This window comes from Symphodus melops (genome assembly GCF_947650265.1).
Source record: "Symphodus melops genome assembly, chromosome: 5".
Lineage (NCBI taxonomy): Eukaryota > Metazoa > Chordata > Actinopteri > Labriformes > Labridae > Symphodus > Symphodus melops.
In genome coordinates this window covers 8,221,202-8,243,838 of record NC_136695.1, presented here as the reverse complement: position 1 = coordinate 8,243,838, position 22,637 = coordinate 8,221,202, and the positions used below count along the sequence as shown (strand labels likewise).

Sequence of the window (22,637 nt, the reverse complement as noted above, 5' to 3'; positions counted from 1 at the left end):
TAGACTCTTCCCTGCAGTCTCCGCTACATGTGATAAGTGCCAGTCAGAGGTTGGGACCCTAGGTCACTATTTCTGGTCCTGTCCAAGACTTAGGGCCTGATTTACTAAGATCTCAATAAAAGAGTACTAAATTGCGTGCTCATTGCAAAACTTTGCACACAAAGAACATTTGCATGAATGATGTCAGGTGCAAATCTTGTGGAGGCGGTAGTATTTCTGTCAGGCTTTTGCGTGTTCTACTGGTTTACGTCACAGAGAGTTTGGACAGAAAGCTGGTATTAGTTAGAGGCAAATGAACGTAAAGTATTTTCAAGTAATAGCAGATAAATCTGAATACAACAAAAGGAAAAAGTGGCTTATAAGAAAACCGCGGTAACTAACACGGTCCTCTGTGTGTGTGCCACTCGTGCCATCGTTGCGCACCAGAAGCTGGTCAGCGCTGTGTCTGGCAACAGGTACTGAAGTTGGGGGTACAAGCATGGTGAGCCCCCCATTCAAGCGTCCCAGAGCACAGCAGCAGGGGATTGAATGTAGAGTGAAGAGCAGATGTAGAGTGAAGAGATGAGCGTGCTCTTGAGAAGCGCTCCGGAGCGTAACCCGAGAAAATTCAATGCCCAGTTTAAAATGTAATGTTGGCGAGAAGAGGGAAATAGGACGACAATAGTGTCAATGTTGAAATTCTTTAGAATGCAGAGGCTGTGAATGTTCAGTTATAGTTTAATCATGGCCTTTCTTTTAAACTATTATTGAAGCAAGATAAAAATAAATGCATACCATTTATTTTTCTGTCATTTAAACATGTTAACACGTCTTTTATTGTGCCTATGTCCCTTCCTAGCTGCAGCCTGCAGTCTTTTATTGTGCCTATGTCCCTTCCTAACTGCAGCCTGCAGTGCATAACACTGGGGCTCTTGGAAAATGATCAACACGTTCTTTTCAAAGGCGTTAAATTCACCATGACAACCACCGCAATTTTTGCCTGGCTTGGTAAATCACATTGCGTGTACAAACTTAACTTCTTTGCATTCTCTCCTCCCAGTATTTTGCACGCTGAGGCAGAAACGCCTCGTTTTGCATATTCATTAAGGCAAACGTACTATTTGGACGATACGTGTTATTTTGCTCATATGAAAGATGCAATCCTCACTGCACGCTGTTAGTAAATCCGATAGCACATTTTTTGCTGGTGGTATAAAGTTTGCACACGTTTTAATACACGCAAACCTAAGTAAATCAGGCCCTTAATGTCTTTTGGGACAACATCTTCCAGTTGTACAGTGTTATGTATGATGTGCAGCTAATTCCTGATAGCCTGTCTGTGATATTGGGTTTCTCGAACCAGGTTTTGACTCTTCCTCTTTACAACAAGCTCTGAGGTTTGGTCTGGTTGTTGCGAAGAGAGTTATCTTGAGAGACTGGAAATCAACCTCCCCTCCTTGCTTTAAAAAATGGCTTAATTACATGGGGGACATGGGGTTTATTTATATCTTGAAGAAATTCGGTATACACTGTCGAACACACCAAGTTTCTTAACATTTGGGGCCCTTTCATTGAGCATATTAAGAAGGAGATAAATCAGAATGTGGACTGATTGTACCTGTAATTTTCCTTTAGTTTTGCTTTGTCTTGTTTTTACGGACTCTATCCCTGACTGTCAACGCACCGAAGGACGCTGGGTTCTACTTATGGACGAGTTAGACTCATTCACCTTTTCCTTTTTTTTTTTTTTCTTCAGGGTGGCAGGGTGACTTGAGTGGATGTTGTTGTTGCTGTTTGTCTTTTTTGTTTGGTATTGTGTTTTGTAAATCAAAACTGTTTATAAATAAAATCTTAACAAAAACAAAAAAACCCAAAAAACAATCAAACTGACAAACAGAATCAATCTGACTGTTGGGCAGAGAAAAAAACAGTCCTTTAGGACAGAAAAGGCTGCAAGATCCAAGACCCATCAGCCAAGTCATTCCACAGCCAAGACCCAGAAGTAGCATCAGGAAACTGTAGCTTAATAAGTTATTTATTTACCTAATATTTGCAAGAGCACTGAAACATGTTAGAGGCTGTAACCACTTGTTAGCAACCAACATTGTAAGTATGCATAAAAACGTAAGGTTTAGTACTTTATGAACAAAAGGTCTCTAAAAAAATATCTTTATAACCACAGACCTTATTTCAGGCATCTAACCACAAACACATTCAAAATCTCAATTTAATTTAGACTTAGACTTAGACTAAACTTTATTGATCTCCTGACTCCTGATTTCCTGACTCCCTCAGGAAATTTAGGTTCCAGCAGCATATACAATAATAGTACAAAATAAGGATAAAAAATGTAACACAAAATACAAAAAATGTATTGTAAGTAACAATATACAACAGTTTCAGTTGTATATTGTATATTGTTCAGTTTCAGTTTAGAACCTATGGCGCTTATATGCCACTTCTGGGTTTTAGGACATGAGTCCTAAAACTATACAAACAGCAATGGTTGGATTTCAACTTTACCAATTGACAAGGAGAGGAGGAACAAACACCACAACCTTTGCCACGAATGCAGGAGCACAACGTTTCAGTGTTGGAGGTATTTATATTGCAGCAGGAAGTTTTATTGTTTTATGTTTAGGTGTGGAAACTGCAGCTATATGCTATATGCTATTTGCAACCGCACAAAATGTGTTTGCATCACTTTTCCTCAGAAAAACACACAAAAACTCTAACATCTTTCAATTTTATTGACTGGAGCTAGCAACATAGTTCTCTAATCCAAAAAATATACAGGTACATCTCAAGAATATCATGAAAATGTTCAATATTTTTTGTCACTCATTTTAGAAAGTCAAATTTAATTTATAGAGTTTATATTCCATAGAGTGACATATTTCAAACCTTTATTGCTTGAAATTTTATGAAATGAAAACCCAAAATTCAGTGTCTCAGAAAATTAGAATATTACAAAATCAATAAAAAATGATATCTTAAACAAAAATCTTCGGTTTCTGAAAAGTGAAAAAGTATGTTCATTTCTATGCACTCAATACTGGGTTGGGCCTGCTTTTGCATTAATTACTGCATCAATGTGGCATGGCATTTAAGTGATCAACCTTACTGCTTAGGCATAATAGAAACACAGGTTGCTTTGATAGCAGCCTTCAGGCTATCTGCTTTGTTGGGTGTCTCACCTTCCTCTTGACAATAGCCTATAGATTCTCTATGGGCTATTGTCAGGCGAATTTTCTGGCCAATCAAGCACAGTAACACCATCGTCATTGAAGCAGCTTTTGGTAACTTTGGTAGTGTGGGCAGTTGCCAATTCCTGCTGGAAAATAACATCTGCATTTCTATTAAACTTTTCAGCCAAGGAAGTATGAAGTGCTCTAAAAGGTCCTTGTAAATGGCTGCATTGACTGTGGACTTCAGAAAACACAGTGCACCGACACCAGCAGATAAAAGCTTTTTCTCCTCACCCTATGAGAGAGGGAATGCTGGCTCTGCCTTTGAATACATATTTATTGAGACCAGATTGATCTTGGGGTCACTCGTTGGTAATAGGAAAATTCCACAACACATCTTTCCTTTGGTGTTTCACCACACAGCAAATGAAAAGAGTTCCAGGGGAAAATGGGAGGAAAATGATCAATTGTATCCTGGTACAGAACATGAATGTACTTTTCCTAATGAAGAAGGAGAACTACTGGCACCGACCCTGATACAAACACATGGGGCAGCTGACACTGAGGTTGATACAAAGGGCCCTCAGCTGTTCTTTTAATGTTAGATTCTCCCAGTTCTCACACATGAATTGCAAGGTGCTCCCCTATTCAAGGTATAGGTAACAGCAACGAACCAGATTTGGGTCAGAGTTCTTGTAAGTAAGTAAGTGCAGTGTAAGTAAGACGCTACAAGGGATAAAAGAACTGGATAAAAATCGTGGGTTTCAATTTGGGGATTTTAATGAATTGTTTGGTTCAGGTGCAGGTGTTGTGAGATGTCTAACACCTCTTTTAGTTACCTTAATGCTGATTCTATTTTTATTAAAATGTCTGGTAACTGTAATTAAGGACATTTTTCGACGGGTCGTTAAACCTCAGGCCTCAGATTGTTATTGATAATAATATTGAACTCAAACCAGTTAATCATAAACAAAGGCCACTCTTCACAAATTGTAAATTGCTGAATATTGGATTTTTAAGTTTTTTTTCTATTTTAGACAATCACATTTAATATTAACTGAATTTTATATTTGGATTGATGAGAAATTAATGATGTAGTTTAAATAAAATGTGTTGGTAAATTGACATTGAGTGGTCAAGTCTTGATAATTTCCTCGACAATCTGTATTGCCTGCTGGAGGAGAGAAGCTTGAACTGTTTGTGTCCAGGCTGTTAGGGGTCTGCAGTACCTGCCCGTTTCCTGACCCTGGATCGGTATAAGTCCTTCATGGGGGGGAAGGGCGACACAATGATCTTAATCCTGATTGTCCATTGCAGTCTATGTCTGTCCAGTTTGGTTGCAGATCCAAACCACACAGTAATGAAGGCGCACAGAACAGACTTCCTGAGTTGGCGCAGGAAATACATCCTCTGCTGTGACTTCTTTCTGATTGAGTCTATGTGGGAAGTCCACTTCAGCTCCAGTGAGATTGTGGATCTCAGGAACCTGAACCAGTCCACAGTAGACACTGTGCTGGGATGGGATGTGGAACGATGGGAGGTGGATGTGGAACGATGCGATCGTTCATAGTTCCCATAGTTTAGTCCATGTTGACTGCATCCTCCACCAACCTGTTTGCCCAATATGCAAACTGCAGGGGGTCCAGCAGGGGCCCTGTGATGTCCTTCAGGTGGCTCAACACCAGTCTCTCAAAGGACTTCATGACCACAGATGTCAGGGCGACGGGTCTGTAGTCATTGAGTCATGTGATGGAAGGTTTCTTTGGGACTGGGATGAAGGTGGACTTTTTGAAGCAAGAGGACACTTTGCACAGTTCCAGTGATGAGTTGAAGATCTGCGTGAAGATGGGGGCCAGTTGCTAGCACAGACTCTCAGACAGGAGGGGGGGGACACCGTCTGGTCCTGGAGTTTTTCTGATCTTTTGTTTCTGGAAGAGCTTGCACACATCCTTTTCACAAATCATCAGTGCGGTGGGGGGTCAGAGCTAAGGGGGTGATGGGTGTGAAAACCTTCAATAGAAGCTGTTTAGGTCCTCAGCCAGTGTATTGTTACTCATCAGGAGAGGGTTTCTTGTAGTTGGTGACCTCTCGCAGGCCTTTCCAAACTGCTGATGGGGTTGTTAGCTGGGAAGCGTTGTTTTAGCTTCTCAGTGTAGCTGAGCGCGACATACTCGGCTTCTATCCTTATCACCTTTGTCAGTAAGTTCATGGCCTGCCTGAATAGGTCTCCCCACTCTTGTAGGCTTCTTCCTTGGCCTGACGTAGCTTCCTAAAATGAGGTGCAAACCAGGGCTTGTTGTTGTACGTGCAGATGGTCCTGGTCTGCACATACATCCTCACAGAAGCTGATGTCCCAACCCAGCCCATCAACATCAGCCCATCACAGTGTCGAGATTTTCTGATGCAGCTTCAAAAACATTGAAATGTTTCAGTGCAATCAAAGCAGGCCTCTAAGTCCTGTTTTGACTCCTCAGTCCACTTCTTTACAGTCCTTACTTAGCAGTTTTTAATTTCTTCCTGTAGGTTGGGATGAGTTGAATTATACAGTGACCAGAGAGTACCGGCTGCAGAGCAATATGAATCCTTTATTACTATGTAGCAGTGGTCCAGTCTGTTAATTGTTGTAACTTTAATGTGAGCTTTATTTAGTGAGCGTAGCGAACAACATTACTTGATGAGTTATGGACTAACAGTGAGAACAGTGCCACCCATTTGTAAAATGACTGCACTACAACACTCCCACTTAAGGATAAGGATAATCTTTATTGATCCCCCAAACGGACAGGCTTAGAGGTAGAGGTAGGTGGTTCATCCCAGTTTGTTTGAAAGATCTCATCATCAGATGGTGGCTCATTTTCAGGATCTGTTGCAGGTAAGGTGCGTTTGGTGGGTCTTTTGGCAGGTACTGATGACTGAACTTGAGACTTGGCAGGTAAGTACCCGCAGGGTAGGAGTAGATCTCGGTGGAGAGTTCTCAGCGGCTTGTCAGCATGCTCAAGTCTGACAGTGTACACAGGTAAGTTTTCAGCTTTCTTGACCACCACATAGATGTCGAATTCCCATTTGTCAGCAATTTTGTGCTTCCCTCTCAGTCTGACGTTTCGGACAAGTACACGATCTCCCACGTCCAGCTCTGATGCAGTCACTTTTCGATCAAAACGAGTCTTGTTCTCCAGCATGCTTTTCTCTGCATTTTCCGAAGCCAGTTGGTAGCTCTTCTCCAAGTGTGACCGCAACTTCTGGATGTAGTCAGAGTGATTGCTGGGTTTACAGACATGGAGGCCAAAAACGAGATCAATGGGGAGTCGGGGCTGACGACCAAACATCAGCTCATATGGTGAAAATCCAGTGGTGTCATTTCGCGTGCAATTATACGTGTGTACGAGTGGTTTGACGAAGTCCTTCCAATGTGACTTTTCATGTTCAGCGAGTGTTCCAAGCATGTCTAACAGAGTCCTGTTAAATCTCTCAACCGGGTTACCTCTCGGATGATAAGGAGTGGTTCTGATCTTGTGGATCCCCGCCAATGCACAAAGTTCTTTTATTGTTCTTGACTCAAAGTCTGGGCCTTGGTCATTATGGATTTTCTGAGGAATGCCATAGTGCACAAAGAAGTTTTCCCAAAGGCATTTGGCAACGGTTCTTGCTTTTTGGTTCGGGGTTGGTATGGCAACGGCATACTTAGTAAAGTGATCTGTGATGACCAAGATGTCTTTCGTTTTGCTCTTATCAGGTTCCAACGTCAAAAAGTCAATACAGACAAGCTCAAGTGGATGTGAAGTTCGGATGTTCACCAAAGGTACAGCTTTCTCGGGTAGTGCTTTACGTTTTATGCATCTTTCACATGTCTTCACCTTGGTCTGCACATCATTGGCCATCCGTGGCCAGTAGAAACGATTCCGAATAAGATCCAAGGTGCATTCAATGCCCATATGGCCCATATGGTCGTGTAAACTTGACAGCACATCTGCGCGGCATTCCAGTGGTAGCACCAGTTGATGTTGAAGCTGGGGCCCAAGCTGCCTTCTCTGTACGAGGATGTTGTTCTGGAGCTCCAAACGATTTAAATCCTGTAGAAGGAGTGGCAACTCTGGCAATTCTTCTCTCAAGGAGGGTAGTGGTGATTCACCAGTCTCCAGCTGTGCTATCACGTGTCTCAGAACTGGGTCAGCGCGTTGTTTGTCAGCAATGTCAGATGGGCTCAGCTGAGGGACCACTGATGACGCAAACTGCTCATCAGCAGTGTAGCTATCCGGCAGACTGTCACAGCGGACATGGATAACGAGTGGACGAGTGCATAATCAGGAGTTGAATCGGGGGCACTACATATTAGCTGTCGGTCTGAAAGAGCTTGAACTGTGTGTTGGCCAATGGATATGACGTTGGGACATTCAAGATGTTGCTCGGTGAATCTGAGAATTCGTTCCTTTTCTTTCTGTGACATCAGGTCGGGTAGGTGTTTGCCATGGGGTCTGCGTGAAAGACCATCTGCATCTGCATTTTGCTTGCCAGCCCTGTAAGTGATCTTGAAGTTGTATGTGGAGAGAGCAGACAACCAGCAGTAGCTAGTACCGTCAAGTTTGGCTGAAGTTAGGAGATAAGTCAATGGATTACTGTCGGTCACGATGGTGAAAGTCTGTCCCGTACAGATAATTTAAATAATTTGATAAGTTGAATTTCTCAGTGACGGCCCATTTTAAGGCAAGAAACTCCAACTTGTGCGCTGGGTATCTTGACTCACTTCTTGACAATCCTCTGCTAGCGTAGGCAATGACTCTCTTCTCGCCTTCCTGTTCTTGATATACAGTAGTACAGCACCCAGCCCTATGGAACTGGCATCGGTGTGGAACAGATAAGGTTTCTGGGGATTGGCGAAAGCAAGCACTGGAGCGGAGGTAAGTTTCTCCTTTATGGTTTCAAATGCTTCTTGGCAGGCAGATGTCCAGTGGCCACCAAACGGTTCTTTGGGGTTGAGGTAAAATTCAGGTTTTACTTCAGTTTCTTTTGTGATGGTGGATATCCAGAGGTGAGTATATGGAGCGGCTTCACGATGTTGGAGTAGCCTTGCACAAATCTCCGATAGTATCCGGAAAATCCGAGGAACGATCGAAGTTCTTTAAGGGTTTTAGGGACAGGCCAGGTTCTCAGAGCTTCAATCTTGTTAGGGTCCGTTTCAACGCCGTTCTTCGACACAATGTGTCCGAGGTAGCGTACGGAGGTCTGGAAAAAGGAGCATTTCTCAATGGAAAGTTTCAGCCCAAAATCTTTGAGGCGGTTCAGGACTCTCATCAGTCTCATGTTCCTCCAACGTGGGGGCAAAGACAATGAGGTCATCAATGAATACAAGCACCTCCTTCAAGTTCATCTCCCCGACGCATTTTTCCATCAACCGTTGAAACGTGGAAGGCGCATTGGTGACCCCTTGGGGCATTCAATTGAACTCCCAAAATCCGAGTGGGAACACAAAGGCGGTTTTACATTTGTCCTGTTCATCCATTTCTATTTGATAGTATCCTGACTTTAGGTCCAAAACCGAAAACCACTGAGAACCGGTCAACGCTGTGAATGTGTCTTCGAGTTTGGGCAGAGCATATGCATCCTTGATCGTCTGTAAATTGAGCTTCCTGTAATCAATACAGAGCCTGACACTCTCGTTCTTCTTTCGGACAACCACGATTGGTGAGGCGAAAGGTGAGTCGGACGCTCTGATTACTCCGGAATCAAACAACTCTTGAAGATGTTTCCTGACGGCATCCAGGTCTTGAGGATGTATGGGTCGAGGTCGCTGTTTATAAATGGGGTTGGATCAAGGGAGCTTTATTTGATGCTTTACCTTGTCGGTTTTTCCAAAATCCATATCATGTCTTGAAAAAACTTCCAGAATGCCGTTTAGTTTTTCAATGATTCTGTTCTTCCACTCAGAAGTGAGAGGAGAATTTTCAAAGTTGTAGTTGAACAATGGCTCTGTAGAGTTGGACGGGGTGCAGTCCGAAGTAGTATGTGCAGCACAGGACACAGACTGGAAAGCACTTATTTCAGCAAGCATGGCTCGAGGAGGTAAGATCACATCATGGTCTGACTCGTTTTTTACAGGAACGGGCAAGAACACAGGATGAGGCCCAGGGAAATCAACAAGACATGACTCTACCATCAATCCTCCAGGTAAGTGGAATGAGGACGGATGTTCAATCATGACCGCTTTTTCTGCTTGCAGGGAGTGTTCAACGGCGATGCCTTCCAGAAGGACGGTTTCTCCGGCAGGAATGACTTGTGGTATTGTGCTGTGAAGTCTGACAAGTCCATGATGTTCTTCACTGCCCATTTTGTGTCTGTGTTCTAGGATTTCAAGACAGCACGGTACCCATAAGGAACAGGATGAAAATCAGGACTGTGTTTACTGGACAGGGCATATGCGGTATCAAGAGTGTTTGTTCCAACCAGGATGAATGGCTGAGTCTTGATGTCGGGCACCACCAAAGCCAATGTGGCAACATCTATCGGAGTCCCAAGGAATTCTGGAGGGAACGTGACATCAAGGTTTATGCAACCCAGATAAGGTACTACTTGGCCGTTGGCCCCTTCAACTTCAGTCGGTCGTCCAGAGGTTTGAGTTCATGGTTGGATAGATGTGCATTGTAGAATGATTCTGGAATAGTGGTGACTTGTGACCCCGTGTCGAGTAGACAGTTAATCAGTGTTCCTTTGATGATGATTTGAGCTGTGCATTTGATACCGATGAGTCCTCTTGGCAGCGCACTGAAGTTCTGGGTTCTTGGGTTGGGACGCGGTGATGTTACTGCAGTCTCTGCTTGTCCCACAGAAGAGACTGAATCTAGTTTGACTGCTTCTGATTATTCTTTCTGTCCCACTGTCCTTGTCGTTGCTGAAGTCGAAGTTTCTTTTGTTGCACCAGGTCGGGATTTGCTGGTTGGTTGCAGTTGGGAACAATGTGGCCATCTTCTCCACATTTGAAGCAAAAACCAGCTCTGGGTCTAGTGTTTGGCATCCTTTTACTTGAGGACTGTGATGTAGACGGTTTGTTGTGGCTGGGTGCTTTGGCAGGGGTACGTGTCATTTGTGCAAACAATGTTGACATTTGCTGTTGCAGCTTCTGTACTTGCTGTTGCAGCTCATCAATGGAAGATGTGTTAGTGTTGCTATGGCTGCAGGCACAGGTTTGGGCATGGAGAGATGTGTTTTTTCATTAGACTCTCCTTAACCAACTGCCGGTCTTCTTCAGTCCTTATAAGAAGGAGCAACGCTGCAAATGCAGGTGGATTATCCCGTTTCTGTTCCAGCTGCAGCCTGGTGATGATGCCATTATCCCAGCATCCCCTAAAGAACTGTTTTAACAGATGCTTGTCGATGTCTGCGGCTGCCACTCCGCCTCTCTTCACAACTGTGTTTATTGCTAATAACAGGCGCTGGATTCTCACCAGGATCCTGAAGTGTGTTTAAAAACTGGGCAAACAGCTCTTCTCCATCTTGGACGGTGGAACAGAGTCCAACACTTGTAAGTACACAGATGGCAACGTGTCTGGTTTCAGGCCCTTCACAACATCAGCAGCAGGGGACAGTAGACTGTCAATGATTCTTCTGGTGACACGAATTGGAGGTAAGTTTACGTCAGCCAGCAACAGTTCAAGGTGAAATCTCCATGTTTCATAATCGGTTTCGTTGGCAGGTTTGGGGACTTTGCCGGAGAATGAGCGAAGTCTCAAGGTGGGCATTGAAGTGTGTTTGTCTGCTCTCACAATATGCTCCATGACGACTCTTTGCATGTCAGGTGGGTTCAGGTCAGCGAGAGAGAGTGAAGCTGTGGTGTTTGTTGTTCGGGTGAAGAACGAGTGGGTACAGTTTGAGAGAATGCTGCCTGTGCTGTTGCTCCAACTGGCGACCCCTGCTGGCCAGGCAGGGGTGCTGCAGCACCCACATGTTGTACTGCTTCTTCTCCTTGTTCTTTTATAACACTAGGTGGGTCCACACCCAAAGATGTCAGGTGCTCATTTATTTGGGACAGAACATTCTGTAGTACACTCTGAAGTGGCTGTCCACTCGTCAGTGCCAAGTGTTTCAGTTCATGCATGTAGTCCAGGGAATCTGCCTCTGCTCCGACTGTGACCGTACTTTCAATTTCCGGAATCGCAACGCAAAATTTAACTCAAGGTCGCGCTCGGAAATGTGCGTGTATGGCAGAATTTTTTTCAGCTCTACTGTAGCGGAGTTAGTTGTATGTTCAACGACCAGGTTTTTAAAGAATGGGCTTTTCTCGTCATTAACGGTTGCTAATCTATAACGGCCATATTGCTTTAGAACAGTCTTAATTTCATCATCTTTACTAGTGTGAGTAACACCAGAAACAATGACACTTTTTTCAACATCTACCCCAGATCTTTCAAAAAATTCCATAATTATACCGGACACAAAAATCAAAATTAATATATTAAATATTTACACAATATTTCATTCACACACCAAGCTCCTGGCTAGCTCGCCACGTGTAACGCTTACGTGTTATTTAATAATATTTTATAAGGTTAGGACTGGTATTGCAATGGGATGAATATGACTGAACAGAAAAACCAGATTTGTTGTTGGAGCTTGGGAGTGGATGAAAGTCAGAGACACCGAAATATAGTTTAAAGTGAATTATATTGAACAAAAAGTATTAACCACACATGTAAAAACATATAAATAAATTATTTGATGTGCACACAATAACTAATATAAGGACAAAAAACAAAAAAACCCTTATGACCTTTGGTCAGAGTTTCACAATAAAGTTTAAAATTTCTTTTCAGAATTCAAAGTGTTGTTCAGTTTGAACAATCCTTGTCTCAAAAATGCAAAATTCAGTTTTTTATGATCCTTCGTTAACAAAAAAAAACAGTTCGGTTTGAAATCCAGAGGAGGGAAAAAAAAATCCAACAAAAGGCGTCCGGTCACGGTAACAAAAAGGAATAAATAAGGTTCTACCGGTTCAGCTCGCCACCTCTAGAAGAGGAATCATGGGGCAGGGGGAAAAAAAACCTGATCGTTTACTTTCGAAAAGTTTGGTTACTTTTTCACTGAGTTACGGACAATTTCAAGGAGAGTTTGGCGCATCGGTGTGCAGTCGGTCGCAGTGGAGCAGAGGTTGCTGACCCGGAAGTGACGGCCGTCAAGCACTTTTATCACAGTGTGTGGCGGGAGGCTGCAGGTGCTTTGTGAGCCGTTGAGTGTTACATTTATGTTTCAAGCTTGGACAGTTACATTTCATATGAGCTTCTTTCCCACATTTGTAACACTGCCACGTAGTGATGGGAATTGCGGCTCTTTTTAGAGAACCGGCTCTTTTGGCTCGGCTCACGAAAAAGAGCCGGCTCTTCCGGCTCCCAAGTGGCTCTTCAGATTTTTTGTAAAAATATGCATTGTATCAAATGTTTATGATATAAACACACTTTTATTTATACACTCTGCAGAGTTGCAGCTTGAAGAGGAAAAAGAACAGAGAGAGAGGCCTTCGAAAAACATTTATTTTAGGCAAAACTGTTTAGTGTGTCTTTGTATGAATGTGTTGCTGCAATCATAAAATATATAAAACTATAACTTAAGTATTTGTGTGTGTGGTGTTGCTGCCTCACAATAAATAACTAAGGTGATCTCTAACTGTATATGAAGTGTTTGGTATAGGATATGTTGATTGACTGAGTGATATAGAGAGACTCTTTGGATGTAACTGGGTCCTGGGCTGATAATGGGCTTCCTGGACCTGACTCCACATTCATCTCACTGGTTCCTTCCCCTGCTCTTTCTCTCTCCTCTCCTCCTGTCTCAATCTCTGTTCAATTGTTAAAATGAAAAGCCTCAGTATACTGAGTCATGATTATTACAATTGTAATGCCATGTTTAGTCACAGTATTACTTATCCATCCAAACATCCAAATAATATTATAAAATGCTGTTCAGCCTTGAACATGAACTTCAAATATTCTGATTCATGTCCTTTCATTTTTCAGCCGAGGCTACATTTACATCTTTATTGTCTATCTGTTGCATCTATAGTCTCGTTCACTGTTTCTCATTCTCTTAGCATATTACAGTTTTGGTCACCAAACACCTAAACACATAGACACTAAATGGTGACAATGTCTCAAATTCTCCTCTCCTCTTTGCCTGATCATCCCCTGCCTTTCTTGCTGTAACAAATGATAACTTGATTGACGCTGCCTCTTAAAACTACGTTACATCGTTGCTCCGATTCATTTAAATGCTGTTCTAAAAAATAGACCTGCAGTCATGTCGCGAGAATCGCGACCGTGTTTACTTTCGGTTTTAATGAAACGAAACTTAAAGAGCATATTGCAGGTTAAAGACAAAACGTAACTAATCATAGGAAAATACGTTAACAATACTGTTTTTAAAGAAATTCTGAAATTAATAACCCACAGGGTCTCCTGGAGACGTTTTAGTACGTGTTCGCACGTCTTTGCTTTTTACTTCCGCATTCGGCTGTGACGTAGCATAAGGGAGTCCCGCTGAATCCCCGTCTGTTTAACATAGAAAACCATGGATCCGAGTGTCACTCCCGTCAATAAATAGGAAGAAAATATGTATTTCTTTACATATAATGGTGTGCTGGCTTATTATTCTGAACCTGTTAGATGTGCTAGAGAGCAGAAACAGGCAGGATTAGAGGAATAACGGCCTCAGGAGAGGAGCTGTGGTGTGAGGAGAGACCCGGAGCAGGCGTCCTGCTGAGTGACAGGTGTCAGCTCGCCATATATGGGCTCGTGCTTTGTTCACATCAGCATATATAAAGTTTGTAATCACATTCAATCAATTCAAAAACAATTTGTAGAAGGTGCAAGTGACGATCATTCACCTTTACATTGTATGGGAGCTGCTTGTAAAAACTGCAAATCTGTACAACGTATTACGGTGCCGCGCTGTGCGCGCGCGAGAGAGAGAGCGAGAGAGAGACAGACAGACAGACAGACAGACAGACATAGAACCCGATTACATGGCCTGTGCAAATGCAGCACCATGTCTTTATTGTTTATTCCTCATGCAGCCCAGTGCTCACGTTGTTATAGAAAATACAGTGTATGGTGCAGGATCACGGCGCACGTAATCCACACAAAACATGCACAACAGCGCACACACTCCACAGTTTAATACGTGCACATATATTAGGCTACTACAAAAAGTTTAAAGTTTTAATGGGATAGAGGACCGACGTAAAGCTTGTGTTTCTGTTTGTTTCCAAACCGCGCGTTCCGTCTTTTCCCACTGCGCACACACAAACACACACACACTCCACAGTTTAATGCGTGCACATATATTAGGCTACTACAAAAAGTTTAAAGTTTTAATGGGATAAAGGACCGACAGAAGTAAAGGTTGTGTTTCGTTTCGTTTCCAAACTGCGCGTTCCGTCTTTCCCCACTGCGCACACACACACACACACACACACGCACACATACACGCGCTCTCTTGTAACAGAGTTGGATTTATAATAAATCGTATGACTACATATATTAAAACAGACTGTCCGGTGTCTATTACGCTCACACTAGAGAATATAACAGAGGATTCCAGCAGATCAAATCATTAAATGTTTGTCTGCGTATATAATATTTTATGTTAAACAGCCAGAGATTTAAATCATTAATAAGGGAACGTTTTTGTGTCTGATGCCGAAATATTCAACGTGTCTGTTCGATGTTTCTGAGGTTGTGAGAATAATTCACCAAAACACACTATGAATAATCAAGCCACTTACACTATGCACCCGAATGTGCGCCGCTCAAGTTACAAACTATTGCAGGGAGGCATCATGTCTGTTCCCACGTGTCATTACACCTCTTTAATCATGTTTTATCCTGTTTTTTGTGCTTTAATTCTTTTGTGCTGCCTTCTAAATGTTTGTTTGTAAAGTGTTTGATGCTCTCGGTGCAAGACAAGTTCCCCCAGGGGCAATAAAGGCTTCATTCATTCATTCATACACGGACGCATAAAGCCGATCAAAGCAGAGTCAGAGAACGGGACTCCCTCATGTTACGTCATATGACGCGTTGTTGAAAAAAAAAGCACGTTCTAAACGGCTATGCTAAAACAGCCACTTTCTCCTCTAAATTAGAGCACTTATGTGTTGTAGAACATATTAAAAAAATAACCTACTTATTTTACAGCCATTAACAGACTATATAAAATATTAATTAAAAAAATTTTTTAACCTGCAATATGCTCTTTAAAGAAAAATACGAGGAGGATATAACAGAGGTCTCTGTCTCTGTCTCTCTTTCCTGTTCGTCTGCTGCGTGTATAACCCCTCCCCTCTCCCTGCTCAGCGAGGACACAGACGCAACCGCACATCTTCACCAATGATATCCGACTTTAACAGAAAAAAGACAAGAAAAAAACTAATGACGAGCCGGCTCCTGTCGTTCACTTCAAAGAGCCGAGTCTTAGAGCCGTTACGTTCGCGACCGACACATCACTACTGCCACGTGTGTGGTCTCTCTGCTCCCACTGACTTGGAGTTATCCTGCAGATTTCCCCGAAATTGTGATGACATGGCTGATGCACCACCTAATGTAACAATATATCTTCCATTAGGGTTCATCCGCTTTTGCTCTTCATTTATTAATGCTTGCTGAACAAACTGCAACATTAGATTGTCAATCTTTGTTTCTAGTGCAGTAACAATGGTAGCATAAATTGTGGCAAACTACCCAAAAGTGTTACAAGTGTTAAAAACTTCTTTTTTAATGTCAGCTTCTATTGCTGATAGCCTTCATTTGTTTCGAATGTTCAGTTAAACGATCTCCTTCCTTCATTTCACATCGGAAATATTTTTTTCTTCAGAAACAGTTTATTGGTATCCCTCTTAAAATGGCCTTTCAGCATAGTCCACGATTCTGTGGGAGTCTGGCAGCTTGTTATCAGGTACAGCTGGGGTGTACATAAATTCAGCACTATCATAGAGAATGCCTTCTCTCTTCGTTTGATGAACTCAGCTTGTGCTAGTGCGTTAGCATCCGCGGCTAGCGTGTCCATCTCTGTTAGCATACACCATAGTCCTTTAGCCTTTAGCAAGTGCTCCATCAAGCAAGTGCACTTGATATGCAGTCTGAGGCATTCGTTGAGCATTTTTGTATTTCTTCTAGAGACAGTTTGGCTTATTGGGGACAGCTGTGCGTCGATGTGCTCAGAGAGCTGCAGAGACAGATGAAGAAACCGAGGCCTCAACAACATACACATTTGTTTGTTCAACTCAGTGGACTTAGGTTAAGGCCTGCTTCCCTTCTTCAACAACTGCAAGGCAGTTTTCCCCCGGATGGCCTAAGTGATGTAACCCATTTGTTCCTGCATCGAACTGCGACTGCTGAGTTGCAGTGTCGTGCCGCCATCTTCGTCTCTAACATGGGACCTTTGAAAACTATTAATTCACTCTTCAGTGTTTACCATAAAATGGCTTCCCATCTAATAGTATATCAGAGTTTATCCAAATCACTTGATCTTGGACCTCTTCTTGGTGGGATATTGAAAATTCAGCCATGCCTGGCTTTCGATTTTAACAAGCTTATTATTCAAAAGGTGTGTCTTTTTTTTGTTCCAAATATTTAAAAAAGGATACTTCTGGGGACGGAAGTGCCATTAACAGATATTTAACAGATCTTTTTCAATTATCAAGACTATAAATTGAACATGTACTGAGCCATTACTCCACTTGGCTGGAGCTGGACACCATATATTAAAATCAGTACCTATGAGCCAATTCTTATAAGGCCACCTAGCATTTTTTCCGGGCAGAAAAGCGCTAGCTGTGCGCTCAGAAGCGCTCGCATGAGCGTTTTGTGTGCTGACAGAAAAAGTGATATAGTCAGCTTGTTGACAACGGCCACTGTATGAACGACACGGCTGTTACTTTTTAGTGCATATTTTATTATATTTTGAGATCATTTGTTCCCTTTGATGAGCATTAATCAGAATATTCTCGCCACGTAACTTTGTCTCGATGATGAGCTTCATAATGATCGCCCCGCTATCACGGCTCCGATCAGACACGGCGTGAGGAGGCTGTGGGCACAACACGATCCGTATGAGACAGCAATACGGGGAATATCCCCTTGTTCCGGAGTTGTTACTGGATGAAGCCTGGTTCCAGTCATATTTCAGGCTTACTAAAAATGAATAAATATGAAACTGAAACGGCCGAGGCCAACTTTTCCACCAAGGTGACGAGTACCGGCCTTTCAACCTTGTGATTAGTTCGCTGAAAATGCCCTCTACCCATTAAAAAACAACTGAAAAAAGACGCTGGCGCTGAGAAAAAAACGCTAGGTGGACACGGGGCCTAATAGTGCATTTCTTAAAATTTCGATGTAATCCAGATAGTTTTTAAAAGGAAACTATATCATGAGGGCATCTAGTGGACATTTCTTAGGCTGCAGAAAAAAGGTTGCATTATCTGCACAGTGTTATTTTTGTTTTATACCATTTGGTTTTAAGCTGATTATACAAAGGTTATTTCTGATTCGAATCGCAAGAATAGTAACACAAACAAATATGGAGACAGTGGACACACCTTGCATACACCCCTAGCCAGTGTAAAATTGTTATTTAAATACCCATTACTATTTTGCTGATTAGTTGATTATACATGACCACCCATTTTATAAGGGTATTCCCTTAAAGTTGACCTTAAAGTTAAAAAAAATTACGTTTTTTTGTTTGTTTCTGTTGTTACCTTTATGGCAGCCTTGGCCTCTGCCTGCTGTAATTGGAGTTTCTCCAGTTTCTCCCTGTCCTCAACCACCAACTGCTTCATCTCCATGAACTGGAAATAATTCAGCACTTGTTATGACATTGTGACATTTGCACCCTGTTCTACATTTGAAGATTAATGAATCATGTTAAACATACAGAGCTTGTAGCTTACCCATCTCTTTTTCTCCATTAATCTGTCCAAATGTATTGTTCTTTTGCACTGCACATTGTAGAGCTGCTTCTCCTTTTCCTTCTGTGTCTGCTTAGTGTACTCCTGCCACTGCTGCAGCTTTTGCTGAAACTCCTGAAACAACAATAGCAACAGGATCAGCTGCTGAGAAGAAGGAGAAGAAGAATAAGAAGATGATGATGATGAAGAAGAAGGCTTTTTGACTTTCAAGTAACTTTATTTAAGCTTTATTTACTTTTCTTGGTTGTGTATTTTGGTCCAAAGGCAAAGAGGGGAACAAAGAACACCTCTCCCAAGCCATCCAACCACTCCTGCAGCATTTTAAAAAATTCAACCAATTGGGGACAGGAAACCACCATGTGGTCTAAGGACAGAGAACAGAAAGGACAACCCTTCCCTGTGCACAGGTCAAAGTGAGCTCTGTGTCTGTTTGTAGCTATCACTCCATGAATAATTTCCCATTGGATATCAGCCATCCGTTTCTTGACAAGGAGGCTTATACAGGACCTGCCAGCTGCCATTAGGGGAAAAGTCTGAGCCTAGACTCTTGCCAGAAGAAAAATGTTCAGCACCTTCACACAGCTGGAGTACAGCTGTTTACCTGTACAGGAGCTGAAAGTTCCCAGTGCTGGAGTCATCAGTGTTAGAATAAGGTCTCCTTTCTCCATTCCCTCACCTCAGGACTCACACTCAAGGGGGGGAAGCCATACTCATGTCCTCTACTCCACTGCTCAGCCAAATCTTGGCTCTGTGCGAATGTCAAGAGTGGTGCACAGGTGCAGACAGAGATTTACCAGGTTCAGGTAGCGAAAGCGTTTTTAGGGTGGCTGAAAAGAAGGTGCTGTGAACCAGTTTAGGCAAAACCAGGCCTCTCAGCCGGCTCCTAAGCCTCCATAAAAGCGGCTCCATGGCCACAATGTACAACTGGGGCAGCCCTGCCCGACCCCTCTTTTTACTGCTACAGGTCTGCTCAAACCTCCCCCAACCTTTACAACACTACATGCACCACTGTAGAACATCTTCACCCAGGACAAAAAGTGCTCCCCAAAAACCAAAAGCTTGCAATGTGGCAAAAAGAAAAGAGTGATCGACATGATAAAATGCTTTCTCCTGGTCAATAGAAATGATACCCACATTGATGTTGTAAAGTTTGCAAACGTCAAAAATGTCTCTCATTAAAAACAAATTGTCTTGTATTGAGCTATCTGGGACACAATACGACTGATCTGTACCAACTGGCCTCACATGGGGTAATCATAATGTTGGGGTTTACAGGAGCGAATACCTCTTCAACAATTATGGTTTTATAAAGTAAAATTTGGTTATCAAATTAACATTAATAATTAACTTTATTTATTTTATTAATATAAATCAATGTGCTTATAAACTGAGTTTATTAAACCTTGGGGCACCAAGCTGAAATCAGAATATCAGAATACAACCAAATATTACAATATCAGTCTCAAATTTATTCAGTAAATACTAATATTATTAATAATTAACAATCTGTATTTAATTGAAGGTATGAAATCCAAACACAAAGCCCTTTCACCCAGCCTGTCACAATGTAAATACACAGTAATTACAAACAAAATGAATAATCTGAGCTCGGAATTCAGAACGTTGGTCTGCTGTGAGGCCTTGGGTTACCTGAAAGAGGAAAGAGGAAGAACAATGGGGGACAGCTGCTTTTATCCACCCCAAACTTCACACCTATGTGTTAGGTGTGGCAGAGCATTTTAAGGCCCCATCTACACAGAGACGTTGTGACAGTAAGATTCAAAGTACAGACAGTCTACACGGCAGTCTTGCCTGAGTGAAAACAATGTAGTTCTCACGCCCGGCCAGTAGTGGGCAGTGGAACTTTACAACGCAACACACGCGACACTCACCAGTACAACCACTTCCTCCACAACATCCTCTTTAGCGGCTAGTTCTCCCAAGTCTTACTCAAATGCTGTGTATGATCGCCCTGTGCTTGGGTAAAGCTTGAACAATTTGCCGCAAGTGTTTGATGCTCTTTCGGCGGCGACATACACAGTGTATCATATCAAAGTTCTGTTTATACAACGCGAATAGCTGCTGAAGCACATAGCACAAGTGAATCCGCCGCCATTGTTGTTTATGTTTGTTCTCGACTAAATGTATGGGGGAGGTGTGGTGAGGTCATCGCAGCCAGAGAGTCCGTTTCGCTTCGTTCACATGGCTGCGATATGCCCCCCGTATTCGTTTCGCTCCACTCTGGAGGTCGAATTCAAAAGCTTGCGTTTTCACCCCCGTGAAACACCGACGCTGTTGACGTCGAGCTCCAGGGTGGAGCGAAACAGATGCGGGGGCCGTATCGCAGCCATGTGAACGAAATGGAGCGAACTCCTTGGCTGTGTTGACCTCACCACATCCCCCCCCCCATAGATTTGGACTTGCGCAGTAGCCAAGGACAAACATAAACAACAATGGCGGTGTATCCACTTGTGTTATGTGTGCTTCAGCAGCTATTCACTTTGTATAGTCTTTTAAAACAGAAACTTGATATGATACATTGCGTATGTCGCCGCTGAAAGAGCATCGATTTCTTGCGGCAAATAGTTCAACCTTTACCCAAGCACAGGGCGACCATACGCAGTCTTTGGGTAAGACCTAGGATAGCTAGTATCCTAGGAGGATGTTGTGGAGGAAGTGGTTATACAGCTGAGTGTACCACTGAGAGTTGTAAAGTTCAACTGCCCACTACTGGCCGGGCCTGAGAACTACATCGTTTTCACTCAGGCAAGACCTGCAGTGCAGACGATCTGTACTTCGAATCCGGAGTGGGGTTGTTTTGCTGCGTTTCTGTCACAGCTTCTCCGTGTAAACGGGGCCTAAGGATTCGAAGTACAGTACCTCGTAATATCTTTGGCATGTAAAAAACACTTGTTAGGGCAAGCAGCGCTACTAACCCGCAGCTACCATGATAACGAATGCTTGCCAAAACCAATGCCTCTGCTCTACAGCTCACGATATTACTGACAGGGTCCGAAATTAACTTTTTGACTCATCGGCCAAGGTGTCGGATACATGAAAAATTCACTGGCCAAATATATTTTTTAACAGCCGAAATAACAAATTGTGTATTTGTGTCAAACAATACAAAGAAAAAGCGGTTCCATCTGTGTATGTCAGAGCTAATATCTATTCGGAAAAGGGCCATAATTTATCTCAGCTACTGTATGATATATATATATTTGTAATATTTTAATAAGCTATAGTCATGATTAAAAAAAGAAAACAGAAACGTATATATACTATTATATACTACTACCATGTTTGCTTAAAATGGGGTCAACATGTTTGCACATTGTTGACCCTCAGTTTTCACAGGTGTAATGTATCTTCTTATGTACAGAACGCTAGCAGCGAGAGTATGCTTTATCTTCATCACAGGAACAGAGTACTTGACCACAGGTATAGAAAATAACTTCAGAATAAACCCCAGCTTCAATAACAAATTGGATTGGACAGAGCTGTTCATGTTGTTGTTCAGTTTTTGTTTTCGGCAACACATATTCAAATTCATATTGAGCTAAAACTTCAGCTGTGATTATGACAGAGCAGCTTTCAAAAGCAAACCATTCATATATGTATGTCTGTTATTTATTGAATATTTACTTTACCAACCTTATTTTGATTTTGCAGGAATATCTCAGAGTCCTTGTGAACTCTTATCTCCCCCTGACGCTGTTTCTGGAGCAGCTAAAAGAAAGATCACAACACATTATTTGGACATTTACTGTATACCTTGAGTCTGTGGGCCTTATTTTACACAAGAGCACAGTTTTTATTGTTTTTCTTTGAAACATTTTTCTGGCATTTTGATTGTGGCCAGTGAGCAGCCAGAATTTGATAATGTAGCTATTGGTATCAATTCTGAGAGGACTCTGCGCATGGGGTCTTTGCAAGCCTGGCAACATCATTTATTGAAGTTACAACCATTGCTCTTGGTTGATCAAAAAGCCATGTAGTATCTAGGCTAGTTTTATTGGAAAAATAAGTGGGCATGTACAATAAATTTGACACCGTGTTCTACATTACTTTCAATAGACAAAGAAATTGATATTCAACACGTATATCAGCACACCCAGGAAATTGTGCTGCTTACTCTCTGCACTGCTGTGCCAGTGATTGGAGAGTGGCTGGGCTCGCACCTCCTGAAGTCGACGATGATCTCCTTGGTTTTGTCAATGTTCAGGACCAGGTTGTTTTTTTTGCACAATAACTTAAGGGCTCTTATTAGGGCCAGAAGCACTGACAAGTGCTAAGGACCCTATTGGAATCCAAACTATTAGTAGGGCCCAAAGCACTGACAGTGCGAAGGACCCGATTGTTTCCTGAAGGATTGTTTTTATTCTTCCGCAACTTCAACGAAAACTTGAACACATCCAACGCTTTCCCAAAACTCAGTATCAGTGTGTTCTAGACATGTTGAAGATCTCAGCTATATCTATACAGTGCGCTAAATACAGTATCTGATAAGGCTACATTCTAATTCT

At 42.4% G+C, this 22,637-nt stretch overlaps 1 protein-coding gene across 3 annotated transcripts in view; it reads right to left on the bottom strand.

Moving 5' to 3' along the window:
- The window catches only part of LOC306823531 (dynein regulatory complex protein 9-like), a 47,261-nt gene that overhangs the window by 6,549 nt on the left and 18,075 nt on the right, over positions 1-22,637 (bottom strand). For 2 of the 3 annotated variants that reach the window (XM_079343120.1, XM_079343122.1), the window contains exons 7-9: positions 21,766-21,840; positions 18,094-18,225; positions 17,902-17,991 (exon numbers count right to left, since the gene is read on the bottom strand). In XM_079343120.1, the coding sequence (XP_079199246.1) occupies positions 17,902-17,991; positions 18,094-18,225; positions 21,766-21,840 (297 nt within the window). The remainder of the gene's footprint in view (positions 1-17,901; positions 17,992-18,093; positions 18,226-21,765; positions 21,841-22,637) is intronic. The other variant, XM_079343121.1, reaches the window with a different exon arrangement.